Source organism: Taeniopygia guttata, chromosome 3 (assembly GCF_048771995.1).
Source record: "Taeniopygia guttata chromosome 3, bTaeGut7.mat, whole genome shotgun sequence".
Classification (NCBI taxonomy): Eukaryota; Metazoa; Chordata; class Aves; order Passeriformes; family Estrildidae; genus Taeniopygia; species Taeniopygia guttata.
The window spans coordinates 17,428,700-17,441,883 of record NC_133027.1 but is presented as its reverse complement, the minus strand read 5'-3'; the positions used below and the strand labels follow the sequence as shown (position 1 = coordinate 17,441,883).

The 13,184-nt window shown below is 40.4% G+C and overlaps 1 protein-coding gene across 3 annotated transcripts in view; it reads right to left on the bottom strand.

The window, feature by feature from the left end:
• KIDINS220 (kinase D interacting substrate 220) overlaps positions 1 to 8,383 on the bottom strand; it is a 74,131-nt gene extending 65,748 nt beyond the window's left edge. For 2 of the 3 annotated variants that reach the window (XM_030270076.4, XM_072926379.1), the window contains exons 1-2: positions 8,230 to 8,367; positions 825 to 974 (exon numbers count right to left, since the gene is read on the bottom strand). In XM_030270076.4, the coding sequence (XP_030125936.4) occupies positions 825 to 932 (108 nt within the window). In that variant the 5' untranslated portion in view covers positions 933 to 974; positions 8,230 to 8,367. Of the gene's footprint in view, positions 1 to 824; positions 975 to 8,229 lie in introns of all 3 variants that reach the window. The other variant, XM_072926380.1, reaches the window with a different exon arrangement.
• Between the last annotated feature and the right edge of the window lie 4,801 nt (positions 8,384 to 13,184).

The window sequence follows — 13,184 nt, the reverse complement described above, 5'->3', positions numbered from 1 at the left end:
GGTGAGGTTCATGTGTATGATCTGAAACTTAAAAATTCTCCCATCTGAAATACCTTAGCATATGTGCATACACAGCACAGAATGAATGTGCCAACAATGAAAGAAAACTATCTTAATTGAAACCAGATCTCATAATTACAGTAAGGCTAAATTCTGTACATTGTTTTCACATTTGCATGATGCTTTTTGTGTTTGACTACTTTATATGCTGTTGACTTCTTTGCAAAAAATATTCTTTCCATCTTATGCAGATTTGAAATAGTGATCAAAATAACAGATTCTGAATAATTGTTATATAAGCTCCCTACTATGTATCAAGACTTTTGTGTACTCCTGGTAAACTCTAGACTTACCTCTTGCATGCCTATTTTTTCATCTAGATGAGCATATGCTCACATAAATTGCAATACATGCTCTTATTTGGACTGTATAACAAAGTATATCTTGACTGATAACCATGGTGTGAGGCAAGGGTTATTATCATCATACCAGGTTTCACTACAACATGAACAGGCTTATGCAGTTGGATCTGTGAACTAAGAAACAATACTTAGCCACAGAAATACAGGCATAAATTCCATTCACAAAGTAAGGATAGAGTTGCATTCTCCAGCTAAGAACACTCTAGGAAGCAAATACTATGAAAGATGCTTGAGGTGCTGTCAGAGACTGAACACGCAGTGTTCAGGTTATACAAAGGAAAGCAACCACTTCAAAACAAAACTGAAATTTGTATATTCAATAACCAGTGTGATCCCACTAATTATTAATTCTTTAACCAATAAGCTGCAATGTGAAACTGACCTTTTCAAAAATCATCTTACCTCATTTCTCTCATCAACATCTCTACATTTCTCAAGAAGTGCCTTCAGAGCAGGAACATTTCCTTCTTCTACGTAGGTCAACAGACTCTGACTCATCAGACTCGCCATCTTCACACACTGTTTAAAGGGCTTCTAGATAACAAAGCTTACCTGTATTTCAGGAAAGAAAAAAAAAATCAGCAAAGCCTAAGTAACAGCTATGACATTTGACATTAGAAAGCATGAATTGTATGTGCTAATAAGTTATTGGCTGGGTACAAACACCTGCCATTCTCCTCAACAAAACACTTTAGAGATATGCATTAAAAGGCACTACATTTCCATGAAAAGTCTTAACTCTCCCTAGTTCTTAGACAATTAAAGAAATTATTCTAACTGTTATGTGTTGTCTAAATAAATGGAATGCATATATGGAATGCACATATTAATATGCAACATTATATGAATCTGTATGCTACATACTTTTATATATACTAATTCTTTACAATATAACCCTTATCCTTGATGTGTATAAGCAGAGCATTGAGACTAATCAGCATTACAAAATACAGTGATGCTATCTAAACTGCAGCCATATGGAACTCTTGAGAAACATGATTTATTAAATCAGTTATCACCAACTTTATGCAGACATGCCTGCATGTGATGGCACGTTGTTAACTCGACAGTCAAACATAACATGGCTTCTGTTAACTGATTATGTTTTTAACCTCTAATAAGATAGCAGGTTCTTCTTTCTTGAGGCAGACCACTAAGAACCATTTCAGACTTCCAAAAAAGCTATGCCCAGTAAAAGTTGACAGCACCAGTAGTACTACTGTGCCAAATTTATACACACATAGTGACAGAAACTGAGTCAATCACTGCACCTAAATAAAGTTTCACTGGATGCAGAATAGGTCACGGGCCTAAATACAAGACTCTACCACCCTTTCATACCTTTCTCTTCACCAGTGGCTGACATAATCATGCTCTCTGGCTTTTTCCTGTAACAGCAGAGGAAAACCTCCAGTTTAGTCTTGGCTAAAGCCTACCTCTTAGGCTATTCTCTCCCAGGGAGAAGCCAAAGACTAGTGGCTTTCCAAAGCAAATATTCTTACTTTTATTCTCAAATCAAAGCAGACAATGAATTTTTCTGTGCTTCCATCTGAAGTGGAAAAAAAAGGAGATGAGAGGAAGTCAGCAAGAACTGTGCTTAGCACAGAGAAGTTAGTTTAGATTTGGAGAGTTAAATCAAATAATCCAGTTCCACTTTAAATTGCTTACATAGTCTGTAACACCATAGTTTCACCTTTACCAAGTTAAGTACATATAGCCATACACACTGTTGTCAGGGTATGTTAGATACTACCTGAGCTCACCTACAGTACTGCAACCATCAGATGACCCACATACAGAAATGTCTTGTTCAAAATAAGGCCAGGTAACACCTCAGTTAAGATGACAGCAGATCTCTGTATGTGCAAATGAAATTCAGGTGCACATGAATGTCTAGTGACAAAAGAAACTACAGACACTGTTTAAAACCCACACCTAAAATCAGTTAAAAAAAAAAAAAAAAAAAAACAGAAAAAAAAAACCATCTAGACTTGATACATAAAGCCCAGCAGCAGTTTTCCTAGGCACTGTCCAAGCACAAGCAGCCAGTCTGTCCCACAAGAAAGCTATAAATAAACTGAGAACACAAAAGGGCTGTCACGTTTACTGTACAGTTAAATTACCATCAAAGGGAGCGAGCAGCACAACAGTGGTGGGATATGTTTGTCTGCATTTTTTTTTCAGTAGGAAGAGCCAACTGAGAGGTTGCAAACTTAAAAACAGAAAACCCACTAATCACCCAAACTACGAAAGGTTTGAAAAGAAACGGCAACTTTACTGACTCAGTGCAGACACAGTGGCTCCTACTGCCATTTCAGACACTAAAAATACCAGGAAAGTTAGCATGTTGCCTGGCATCCAGCTGCCAGTCCAGGACAGCCCACCTCCCTTACAGCTTTCAGCAGCATCTTACAGCCCTATGCAGGTGTCTCAGATATTCTCAAGCACTTAAAATTACATTAGATATTCACATACACCTGTATTCCTCCCTTATTTTCTATATATGACAAAAGAAATCCATGAAATGTCATTAGCTGCTAGCTCCACTGCCACCACAGGCATTTTTTGCTTTTCCTGTGCTATCTCCCAGCTTCTCTTCTTTAGCTGTACCATCAATCCCCATGCTATTTTCCATACCAAATAATAAATTGAGAACTGTATTAAGAACATCCCCAAAACATGACTAAAAATGTCTCCCCAAATGATTTATACTCTGCAGTTGCTATCAAAACTTCACTAATTAATTCTTAGCTAGTGTGAAAAGACAGTATTGAGTATTGCTTTTTCCTCAAAGTAAGATTTCTCCCTTGATGTTCCCTGTGGGCATATTTCCAAAAGGCAGAGGCAGCCCTGCTGCACTGTAGATAAGCATCCTGCTTGCTTCAGAAATCCCAGTTGGCAACAGTGCAGCTTCTGCCTTCAAGCAGAGCTGAATCCTTAGGGACAGCTTAGACCTCTAACTGACAGCAAAATACCTGATGCCAATGAACATGTCTAGAGATGTGTTTATAAAGTCCATGGTAATGTTACTTCTATAAATCATAAAATATTTGCACCAGTGTAACATATCCAAGAATATTAATATTTCTTGTCCCCTATGTTTCACTGTCACATAACATCCCCTTTTAAGAATTAATAATAGTCTATAAAAACAAGAATCACAAGATCAAATGCTATAATTATGCATTTTAAATCCTCATGCTTTTATTTTCCCTTTTTCAGGCAAGCTTAGAGCATCCTAAAGATTAACATCACTGGAGGGAATTAGGAAAGCACAGTTTAGGGACAACAACCACCAACAAACAAACAAAACTCTCCTCACCACTCCAGAAACAAAGATAAATTTAAAAATAGTGATATTAAGGCTTTTGGAAACTTTGCTTTATTTCTTTCCCACCAAGAACAAAGCAACTCAACATCAGCTGAACACAGTCACAGTCCACCTTTTTATTAAACAAAATGTATGTTATTATTTTATGAAAATTAGGCATTGTACTCAAAGGTGTGCTTATCACTAAAGTGTGATTTCTTCCAATGCTTCAGATTTTCTTTTAAATAATCATAAAAACTGAAGCAAGACTCTGAGGAATAGTTGCTGGCTAGAGAAGTAATTCTGCTCTGGTCCCTCTAATGAAAAAAGCTCCTGAAATATATATCCATACGGTTTTCAAACAACTCTGGAAAAAAAAAAAAAAGAAAACTAAGTCTTACGCTTGACCAAATTAAAGGATGAGAACTTCATCCCTGCCAAATTTCATAAATACAAGTGCAAAACCAGTATCAGTCAAGAACATCCTATACATAAGTGGTCCTTAATTGCTCAATTAACACATTTACTTTCTTTGACACAGCAGAAATATTTGCACAACCTATAACAAAAATTTCAGTTAAAACCAGGATTCTATTTGGAAACCAAACCCCTTTCCAATAAGGATAAATGGGTTTTTTCTCTCCCACCTAAGTGAGCTAATTTCCAGTGCAAAAAACCTCCTCTTCATTCACAATCCAAACTTTCAAGCTTGGAAATCTCACAATGCCCTTGGGCAGCAAATCCTGCTATTTTACAAAACTAACAACACACCAAGAACTATGAAATCATATAAAGTGCACAAATGCTCAGGTGAAGGCAGTGTTTGCACAGGGATTAACCTGGTTTTGTAAGGCTCTTGTATCCTGAGCTGAAGCAGACAAACATTATCACTGTTTTGGAAAGACTGCAAAAATTTGTCAATTAAAAAAAACAAAAAAAACCAGTTTGTCTCAACAACAGCAGTATTGACAGCAGAGGTCCTGATAACCCAAATCTGCAGCTATTTTATGTATTCTCAGAACCTCTAATGAATTCCTAACTATATAAGAAATATTACTCACTAGATTTTCCAACTATTTTCTAGCAAAAATTCTAGCAGAAAATTTCTAACAAATTTTACATAGATCTTCCGCATTTTTTTTTAATTGTACAAACAGCAACCTTTTATGAATAAATATCAAAACTGGTCAACAACTCTAGCATTATTGAGAATACCTGTTGAAAACAAAAAAAATAAAGTCAAGATAGTAATGACATTAAATTCGTACTTTTCATCATACAATGAAAAAACTGTTGCCTACTTTTGAATGTCTCCTTCCTTTTCCAGACACAAAAGCCACCTTCCCAACATGCAACACTGTGGCAGATCTTTCAGCTAACTATAAAAGGAAATAATTACTATGCTGCTGAAATCTGAGCACGTACAAATCAAATGTGTAAATGCACAGCATTTCACCCTTAAGAACTGGAAGTGCCATCTTTTCAAATTAGAATTAAAAGAACGTGAAACATAAGAATTGCACACATGAAATTTACTATAAAAAACTAACATAAGCCAGTTTCATATTCTCACACATTTTTATGCTTTATGATGATGTAAAGAAATTAAAAACATGCTGAAACATCACCTTTACTTACAGTACACAGAATCTTACTAACACAAGCATTGCCCAGCCTTTATGACACCTTATTGTAATCCCTTCCTAAACTGATATATTTCCTACACATGAAAAGTCAGGCATCACACAAAGCGGCAAATATCTTAAAATATTCTTTCTATTGGGACTGAGTCAACCAGGAATCTGTTTAAAGAAGAAATTTTCAGAACAGCTGAAATGAGTCTCTAAAAATATTAATTTCTGGTATCCAGAGTCAGAGAGAAATAACAAATCTAAGTTTCCATAAGTAGTCTACACCCACACTTCTTCTCCAGCGTCTGAAATTCCAGTGTGACTAATGACCTTATGCTGCATTTCTGCTTTTCCCCATTTATCTGGGAATATTTATTCTACTTCTCTTAACCACATTTCTGTTATCCGGGTGAGAAGATTTTTTTAAATTACCTTATTTTTTGTTACTTTATCACAAAGAACAAAATTGTGTAATTCTAAAATATCAAAAGACACAAAAAGTGAACTACAGCTAGACACACATTGTTCTTTTGAAATCAGAAACCAATATAACTAAAAAAAATTGCACAAAAGGTCTCTACAGTAACCATCAAAACGGCACACAGTAAGAAGTAGAGGAAATTGGAAATACACAAATCCTTATTTTCTACCTTATGCACTCAAGGCAACAGCCATTTCCAAATATTGTAGTGATGGGTTTTTTGTTCATTTTAATAAAACAAAAGAGGCTGGGGATTACATATAAAAGACTGCAAAAATGTAAATTGATATTTAAAATGCAGGGCTGGTTGTCAGATGATAGCAACTATCAGACATGTCTATGTTCCACCCTGGTTAAAAAAATCAGTTAAAATAATGTGTGAAGTAGCTGACATCAGGATTTATATTTTATCAGAGAAATCTGTCCACCTTCGAGACAAAATTTAAATATGGTCAATGAACAGTAACATATTGCCAAGAACATCTGAATTCTAAGACAAAATTCAATTCCTAAACAAAATACAAGGTGCTCTGTCCTACAAATCACAATTTCAGGTTTTAAATACATCAGATCAAAGAAAGCAAACAGTAAGTTTCCAATATTAAGGGGTTTCTTAAAATTATACCAACCAACACAAAACTATTGTCAAAATCTATATAAAATACACAAAAGCACAAGAAACTCTGCAATGGCACCTTACAATCTCATATGGCCAACACGTTTCTCTGTATCATAAAATCAAAGCTTTGTTAGTCACAGAAACAAGTTATATGACAAAAAAATCTAACTTTTGGAGTGCTTCCACTTAAAAAGAGTGAATGGTGTGATATAGAACTTTAAACTAATATGGCACCATTTCAGAAGCTGTGGTCACACAGAATTTCAAGCAGATATTAATTACCTAATAACCAATTTATTTTAAATAAACACTGTGGCAGAACAAAGAACAGATGCCTATCCATTAGACAAAAGATGGGTTTTCTTACACATTACGATCTTCTGTTTTTCTATCCATTTCTTTACTATTTGATGGCGGGGGGGGGGGGAGTGTCAGGTAATTAATCAGGTAACGATTCAAACACTTTTCCAGCAAAAGACATATTACTGTATTATTCTACCATTAATCCTTTACCCAAAGTTATAGAGAGGAAATAATCACTTTTCCAACCAATTTTTAAGTATATATGCAAAGTGGCAAGGACCTTTAAGACATTTTGCTACTCTTCCAGTGATGTCCTATGGCATGACCTGAGGCAATGGGTAGAAACTGAAACACAGAACCAATTAAACTGGAAAATACCTCTGAGAAATCACTGAGTCTAACCTGCAGCTGAACACCACTATGTCACCTAGACCATGGCACTAAGTGGTCTTTCCTTAACCACCTCCAGGGTCAGTGACTCCAGCATCTCCCTGGGCACTCCATTGCAATGTCTAACCACTCATTCTGAGAAGCCAAATATCCAAGACAAAAGTCCTCCCATACACCTTGAGGCTACATTCTCTTGTCCTATCACTTGTTACCTGGAAGAAGAAGCTGATCCCCACTTGGCTACTTTCAGATAGCTGTAGAAAGTGATAAGGTCACCCCTGAGTCTCCTCTTCCAGGCTAAACACCCCTGGCATTCCCTCGGCCTCTCCTCACAGGATCTGTGCCCCAGACCCTTCTCTGCATTCAAAGCAGTCTCTGTCTGAACATCAGGAAACGCTTTGTTATTGAGAGGGTGACCCAGCACTGGCACAAGTTACCCAGAGAGATTGCCGAGTCTCCTTGAGACACACCAAAGCCCTCTGGGCACGGTACGCGAGATCCATTCTTGTTGTCCCTATTAGAGGAGAAGAACTGGACCCTATGACCTGGGGAGGTCCTTCCCATCCTCAGTCATTCTGCTCTTCTTTACCATCGAAACTAGAGGCCAAAAACTTTCCGGGCGAGTCAAACCCTTATCTACCTTTCCGAGTCAACAAGAGAGAAACACGGTACAAGAGGCTGCTCCACCCCGGGGCAGGGGTGACAGGGAGCCCAGGCCGTGCCCGCGGCACCCGCGGGACGCTTCACCCGCGGGGCGGTGTCCCCGCACACCGAGCCCGCTCCGCCCGCACACGGCACCGCCGGAGCCCCGGGATGCCCGGGGCAGAGCGGAGCGGGCGCGCCGCCGCTCCCGACCCGCGGCCCGGCACTGAGGGGACCGGGACGTGAGGGGACCGGGCCCGCGAGGTGCAGCGGCCACGAACCGCCCGAGCCCAGCGCTTCCCCGGGACCCGCCCCGAGCGGCCCCCGGCGGCCTTTGTTTGGCAGCGGAGCGCCGCCTCCCCCACAGCCCGTGCCCTTCCCCTGCCCTTCCGCGGCCGGCCCGTGCCCCCCGCCGCCCCGCCGCTACTCACTCCACGGCCGGGCGCACTCGGCCCCTGCGGCGGCTGCCCGGGCCCAGCAGGAGCGTGGCACGGGGGGAGGCGGCGGCTCCGAGCGCCGCTCAGCTGGGCCCGGCGGCGCCCGCCATCTTCCACACGGCACTCCGCCCGCCCGGCCGTGACGCGCGGGGCGGCTCCGCCCGGCTCCGGCCGCGCCCAGCGCAGCGAGCGGCGGCAGCAGCGGGCACTGGCACCGGCCCGCCCTGCCCGGGAGCGCCGCGGCAGCAGCGGGCACCGGCACCGCCCTGCCCGGGAGCGCCGCGGCAGCGCCGGCCCGGCGCGGGGCGGCACAGAGCGGGCACGGCTGAGCCGCAGCTCAGCGCTGGGCCGCCCAGGGGGTGGCACCGCCCTGCAGGGCCACGGCTGCTTTCTGATAGAAACAGGGAAAAGGTAGTAAACAATTGGTGCCTGGTGTACGGACGGACTGGGGAACGAGAGGCTGGAAAGCAGCGCCGCGGAAAGGTATCTCACATTGAGCCCTGGGGGCAGTTTTGGGCACCACAATATAAGAAAGACATTGAGCTGTCAGAGAGTGTCCAAAGAAGGGCAGAGAAGATTGTGTGAAGGGCCTTGAGCCGAGGAAATACGAGGAGTGGCTGAGATCACTTGTCTTACTCAGTCTGGCGAAGAGAGTGAGGAGAGGCCTCATTGCAGTTACAGCTTCAGGTGTGGGAAAAGAGGAGGGGCAGGCACCGATCTCTCTCTTCTCTGTGGTGACCAGGGACAGGACCTGAGGGAACAGCAACAGGTGAGTTGGGAAGTTGAGGCTGAATGTTAGAAAAATGTTCTTCAGCCCGAGACTGGTTAGCACTGGAACCGGCTCTCCGGAGAAGTTGTCAGCACCAAGGCTGACAGAGTTCAAGAAGGGTTTGGACAATGCTCTCAGGCCCCTGGTGTGACTCTTGGGGTTGTACTGTGCATGGCCAGGAGTTGGACTTGATAATTCCGATGGGTCCCTTCCAACTCAGAATATTTTGTGCTTCTGTGATTTATACACAGAAGTTGTGTCCGTAACCTCCCAAGTGCAGCTCCTCCTTTATGGCTGGGTTGTCATTTTCATACAAGTTAAATAATCCCAGCTGACTTCTGTGCATGCTCTGGGGAAGGGTCTTCACCTGGGCAGGGTCTTTCTGAACTTCATGAGTGATTTTTAGTATAATAATGAAGATAGACCAACTACAGGATCCATGGACCTTGAGTCTTTTGCCAAAGTGGCAACATATACATAGACATACATCAACATCTTTATTTACTTGTTAGCTCCAGGATGTCCTGATTAAGGGATACTAGCTGCTATTTCTTCTACTGATTATGTCTCCTTTCTTGCTGAGCAGACTTGAAAGTATATAAAGACCAAATATCAAGTACATCCTGATTTAAGATAATTTTGACATAATGCACATTTTGCAATACCACCACATGCCTTGAGACCCACCAACTTCTTGCAGACTCCCCACAGCCCAGATGTCCAAGTAGCTTCATGGGTATTTTTAAAATTTCCATCTTCAGCACAGTCCAAATCCATAAGGGATGTGTTTAATTCATCTGGACAACTGGATGAGAGATGATCTCTGATGACTACAGCAATGACATCTCTCCAGGAGATCAAAGAACCTTGCCTAAACCAACGATGGCAACAAACCAGCCAGGGAAAGGAGCATAGTACCCACAGTACTGCATATTTCTAAGGTTACTGAATTTCAAGGGTCAAAGCAATCATATAATTCTTTACAACACTGAGATCTTCAATCTCAGTAAAGAGCCATGACTCTTTCCTTCTTAAAGAAAAGAGGATAGGGCTTCCTCTATACCCCAAATACTTATAAACCAGAAACCATGCAGCAAGGGCTGTGCCATTTTTTAAGCATGAATTCTCCAGTGACCTTAAAGTCCTGATAAAATATACAGCTTCCTTACCTGCTCTAAAGTTGTTAATACAAAGCAAAGGCACAAGCAGTGATATTCAAAAGCTAAATCCATTTAATCTTGCACCAAAACATTGGTTCAGGTTAAAAACTGGGAAAAATTAAACACATAAACCACATTCTCCTTCTTTACACTAATTTGCAGAAAAGGAATGTGAACAAATGGAGGATGAGTCCCTGCAGTTAATGTGGGGCCGAAAAGGGCTCTCTGCACCACCTGAAATATGCATAGGGGCCACTACTCAAGGAAGAGTGGTCCTGATGCTTCAGGCACCCATATAATCTTGTGCACCTAAGAGAAACCAGTCTGACAAGACTGCCTGTGTTAGCCTCTTAAGGTTTACAGATTTTTAAACATTTTCAAGAGATTACCCTTTTTTCACACTTCATACAGAAATGTGTATTAGTATCTCACTTCATAATCTCCCATCACCCAAATCCTTATTCCCATATCACAGTGTTCCCACCCATCAGGTGTTAGCTGTGTTCTCACCATGTAGTTACAAATTTCAGTCAGAAACAGTAGCTCCTTCCCTTCTGCATCAATAGGAACTGTACAAACACTGTGAATGTGGAGGCAGATAAGGCAGTTTTCTGTATAGTCCCTCAATATCACGCACTTTTGCTACAGATGGATCCAGCTACTAACATCCTTGTGCTCTTCTAAATTTTACCCTATGCTTAGATTAAGAGCAACACTTTCCCACCAGTGACTAATTCACATATGCAGTGAAACATGGTGCAATTGTTATTTATTCAGTTTGGAAAAATCATGTGCAGCCCACATGGAGAAATAACTCCTTTGCTATTATATATGACCACCTTAGGAAGAGCTGTAAGATGTACTGCCAAACTCTGGACAGATCTCCAACTCTCACCTAGTAATTAGGTTGAAGACATCTCCTTCTAGAACTATGTCTGTACTCTATACTGAAACATCCTGCATGTTATCAGGAAGTTACTGAGATGGAACTAAGTTAATTACAGGCACAAGAAAATATCTGCTGGCTCCAGGATCCTCTGTTATGACTCCTTCTGGGCAGCAACTTAACAATTTACAACACTTAGTAGCAGAAAGCTGTGTTTTATTTTAATATCTTCAAATTCGATTTTCACTAAATGCAAGTGTTGAGTTCATGAGGACACTTCATACTCCTGACTGACTGTTGTGAATGCGTATTTGAGAAGGCAATTTCCATTGCAGTCTAACTTCTGGTTAAAATGACAACACCAGAGCTTCTAAAACTGCGTCTGTAGTCCCTTGTGTTGGAATGGCAAGTATTTTCATCTCCTGTGATACCACTTGCTAAAAGAGAATTCTAAACACAGAGAGAAAATGATTCAGTGTGAGACAGGAAGTGATGGAAACAGCCCCTCTTTAGTAGGGACACCTAATATCTCTTATCTTCTCCAACAATCTAAGTTTACAAGGTAAAAACCTGCAGGTCCAGGAGTCTCAGCCAGCTTTGACATACTGTCACCAGCCAACAGAAACTGCCTTATCAGAGTCCTGGTAGCTGAGTTTCAAACAGAAAAAAAATGTGCACATATGGTACACATTTAGTCCTGCTTTGGAACCAGCAATTAAAGCAACAGCTTCTGCAAAGCACTGAATTTGATTTCTCAGTTATGAGGTTTCCATTTCTCAAGCTAAAAACACCCCAGTTGTCATATCCAGAAGTAGCACTCATTGGGTAGCAACATGCTCTGAGAGGGAGGGTTTAAATTGCTTAAGCACCTTTCCTAACTAACAAGAGGCTAGACTCATAATTCTGGTCACTAGCTCTACTGAAAAATAATTATATACATATACTTGTGTATAAGCTCTAGAAAACAAACCAAATAAATGCAATTTTGAACTAGAACATTCCAAATAAGTGTAAATGCATGCAATGTATATTTAGCAATCTAAAAGGAGAAACTGCATTAAAATAATTTTGTTCTTCACCACTCACTAAAGATAGACAGCAAAGAATTTAAAACAAGTTCACTTTTTTTAAACTACAGTTTAATCAGTTTTAAAGACACAAATTAGAAAAGAACATTTATAGGCAAGTTAAAAACACCTTTAAAACATAACAGCATGCTGCTTCTGCAGCACTGCTGAGACAAATTAGAAATAAGTAATTATTAAAATATCACAATCACAGTGTAACTAACAATGGTATTTTAATTTTACCATACATCAACACTTAGTTTATGGATCTGTTGAAAAATAACACTTTTTAAAAAATATATATTTTGGAATAATAAAAATTAAATTCACTGACAATGTATTATAATCTGAACCAGGAAAGGCAAATTTAGGAATACTGTAGCTATCCACTTTTAGGGGTCTTCTCTCACCTTAACATACGGGTGGTTGGAGGCATAACTACTTCTGCATTGAGGTAAACCTATTCCTTTGAATGTGTAACCAAGGCAGGAAAGAATAAAGTTCCATATTTTAAATTCTTAAATTGAATAACTTATTACAACATCTTTGAATAATGCTATATTACCCATCTTACACTATTTTTCATCCAATACATTTTGAATGTTCTCTTCTAACTGATCTAGAACACAGCTGAGGTCTGGGATTTTAAGAGTAACTACCTAATTACTATTGTAGCATTTTGACACCTTTGTCACAGTAAGACACATCAGCAGATTCTCCAGAAATAGTCAACACCACTGGACAAAAGAAGGTACAAAGAAAAGATGTAAAGAGAGCTGAAAAACACAGAGAAAGGCAAAAGATGCATAGGCAAATACTCCTTAACTTATTGTAGTAATTGTTGCACCTTTAATAAGCAGTGTTGAACTTTCTGATTACCAGTCTCTAGGCACCCCATTTTCTCTATTTGTTTGTTTCAGATTACACTGTCCCTGTTTTCAAGTCTAATTTGGCTAAAGCATGGACCCCAGCTATCTATTCATATGACATATTATAGTGAAACCTGAATGAAAATCCAGCATGGGGTACCTTCCCCTTAGAGAACAAAAGGAAGGAAGAAGATTGTG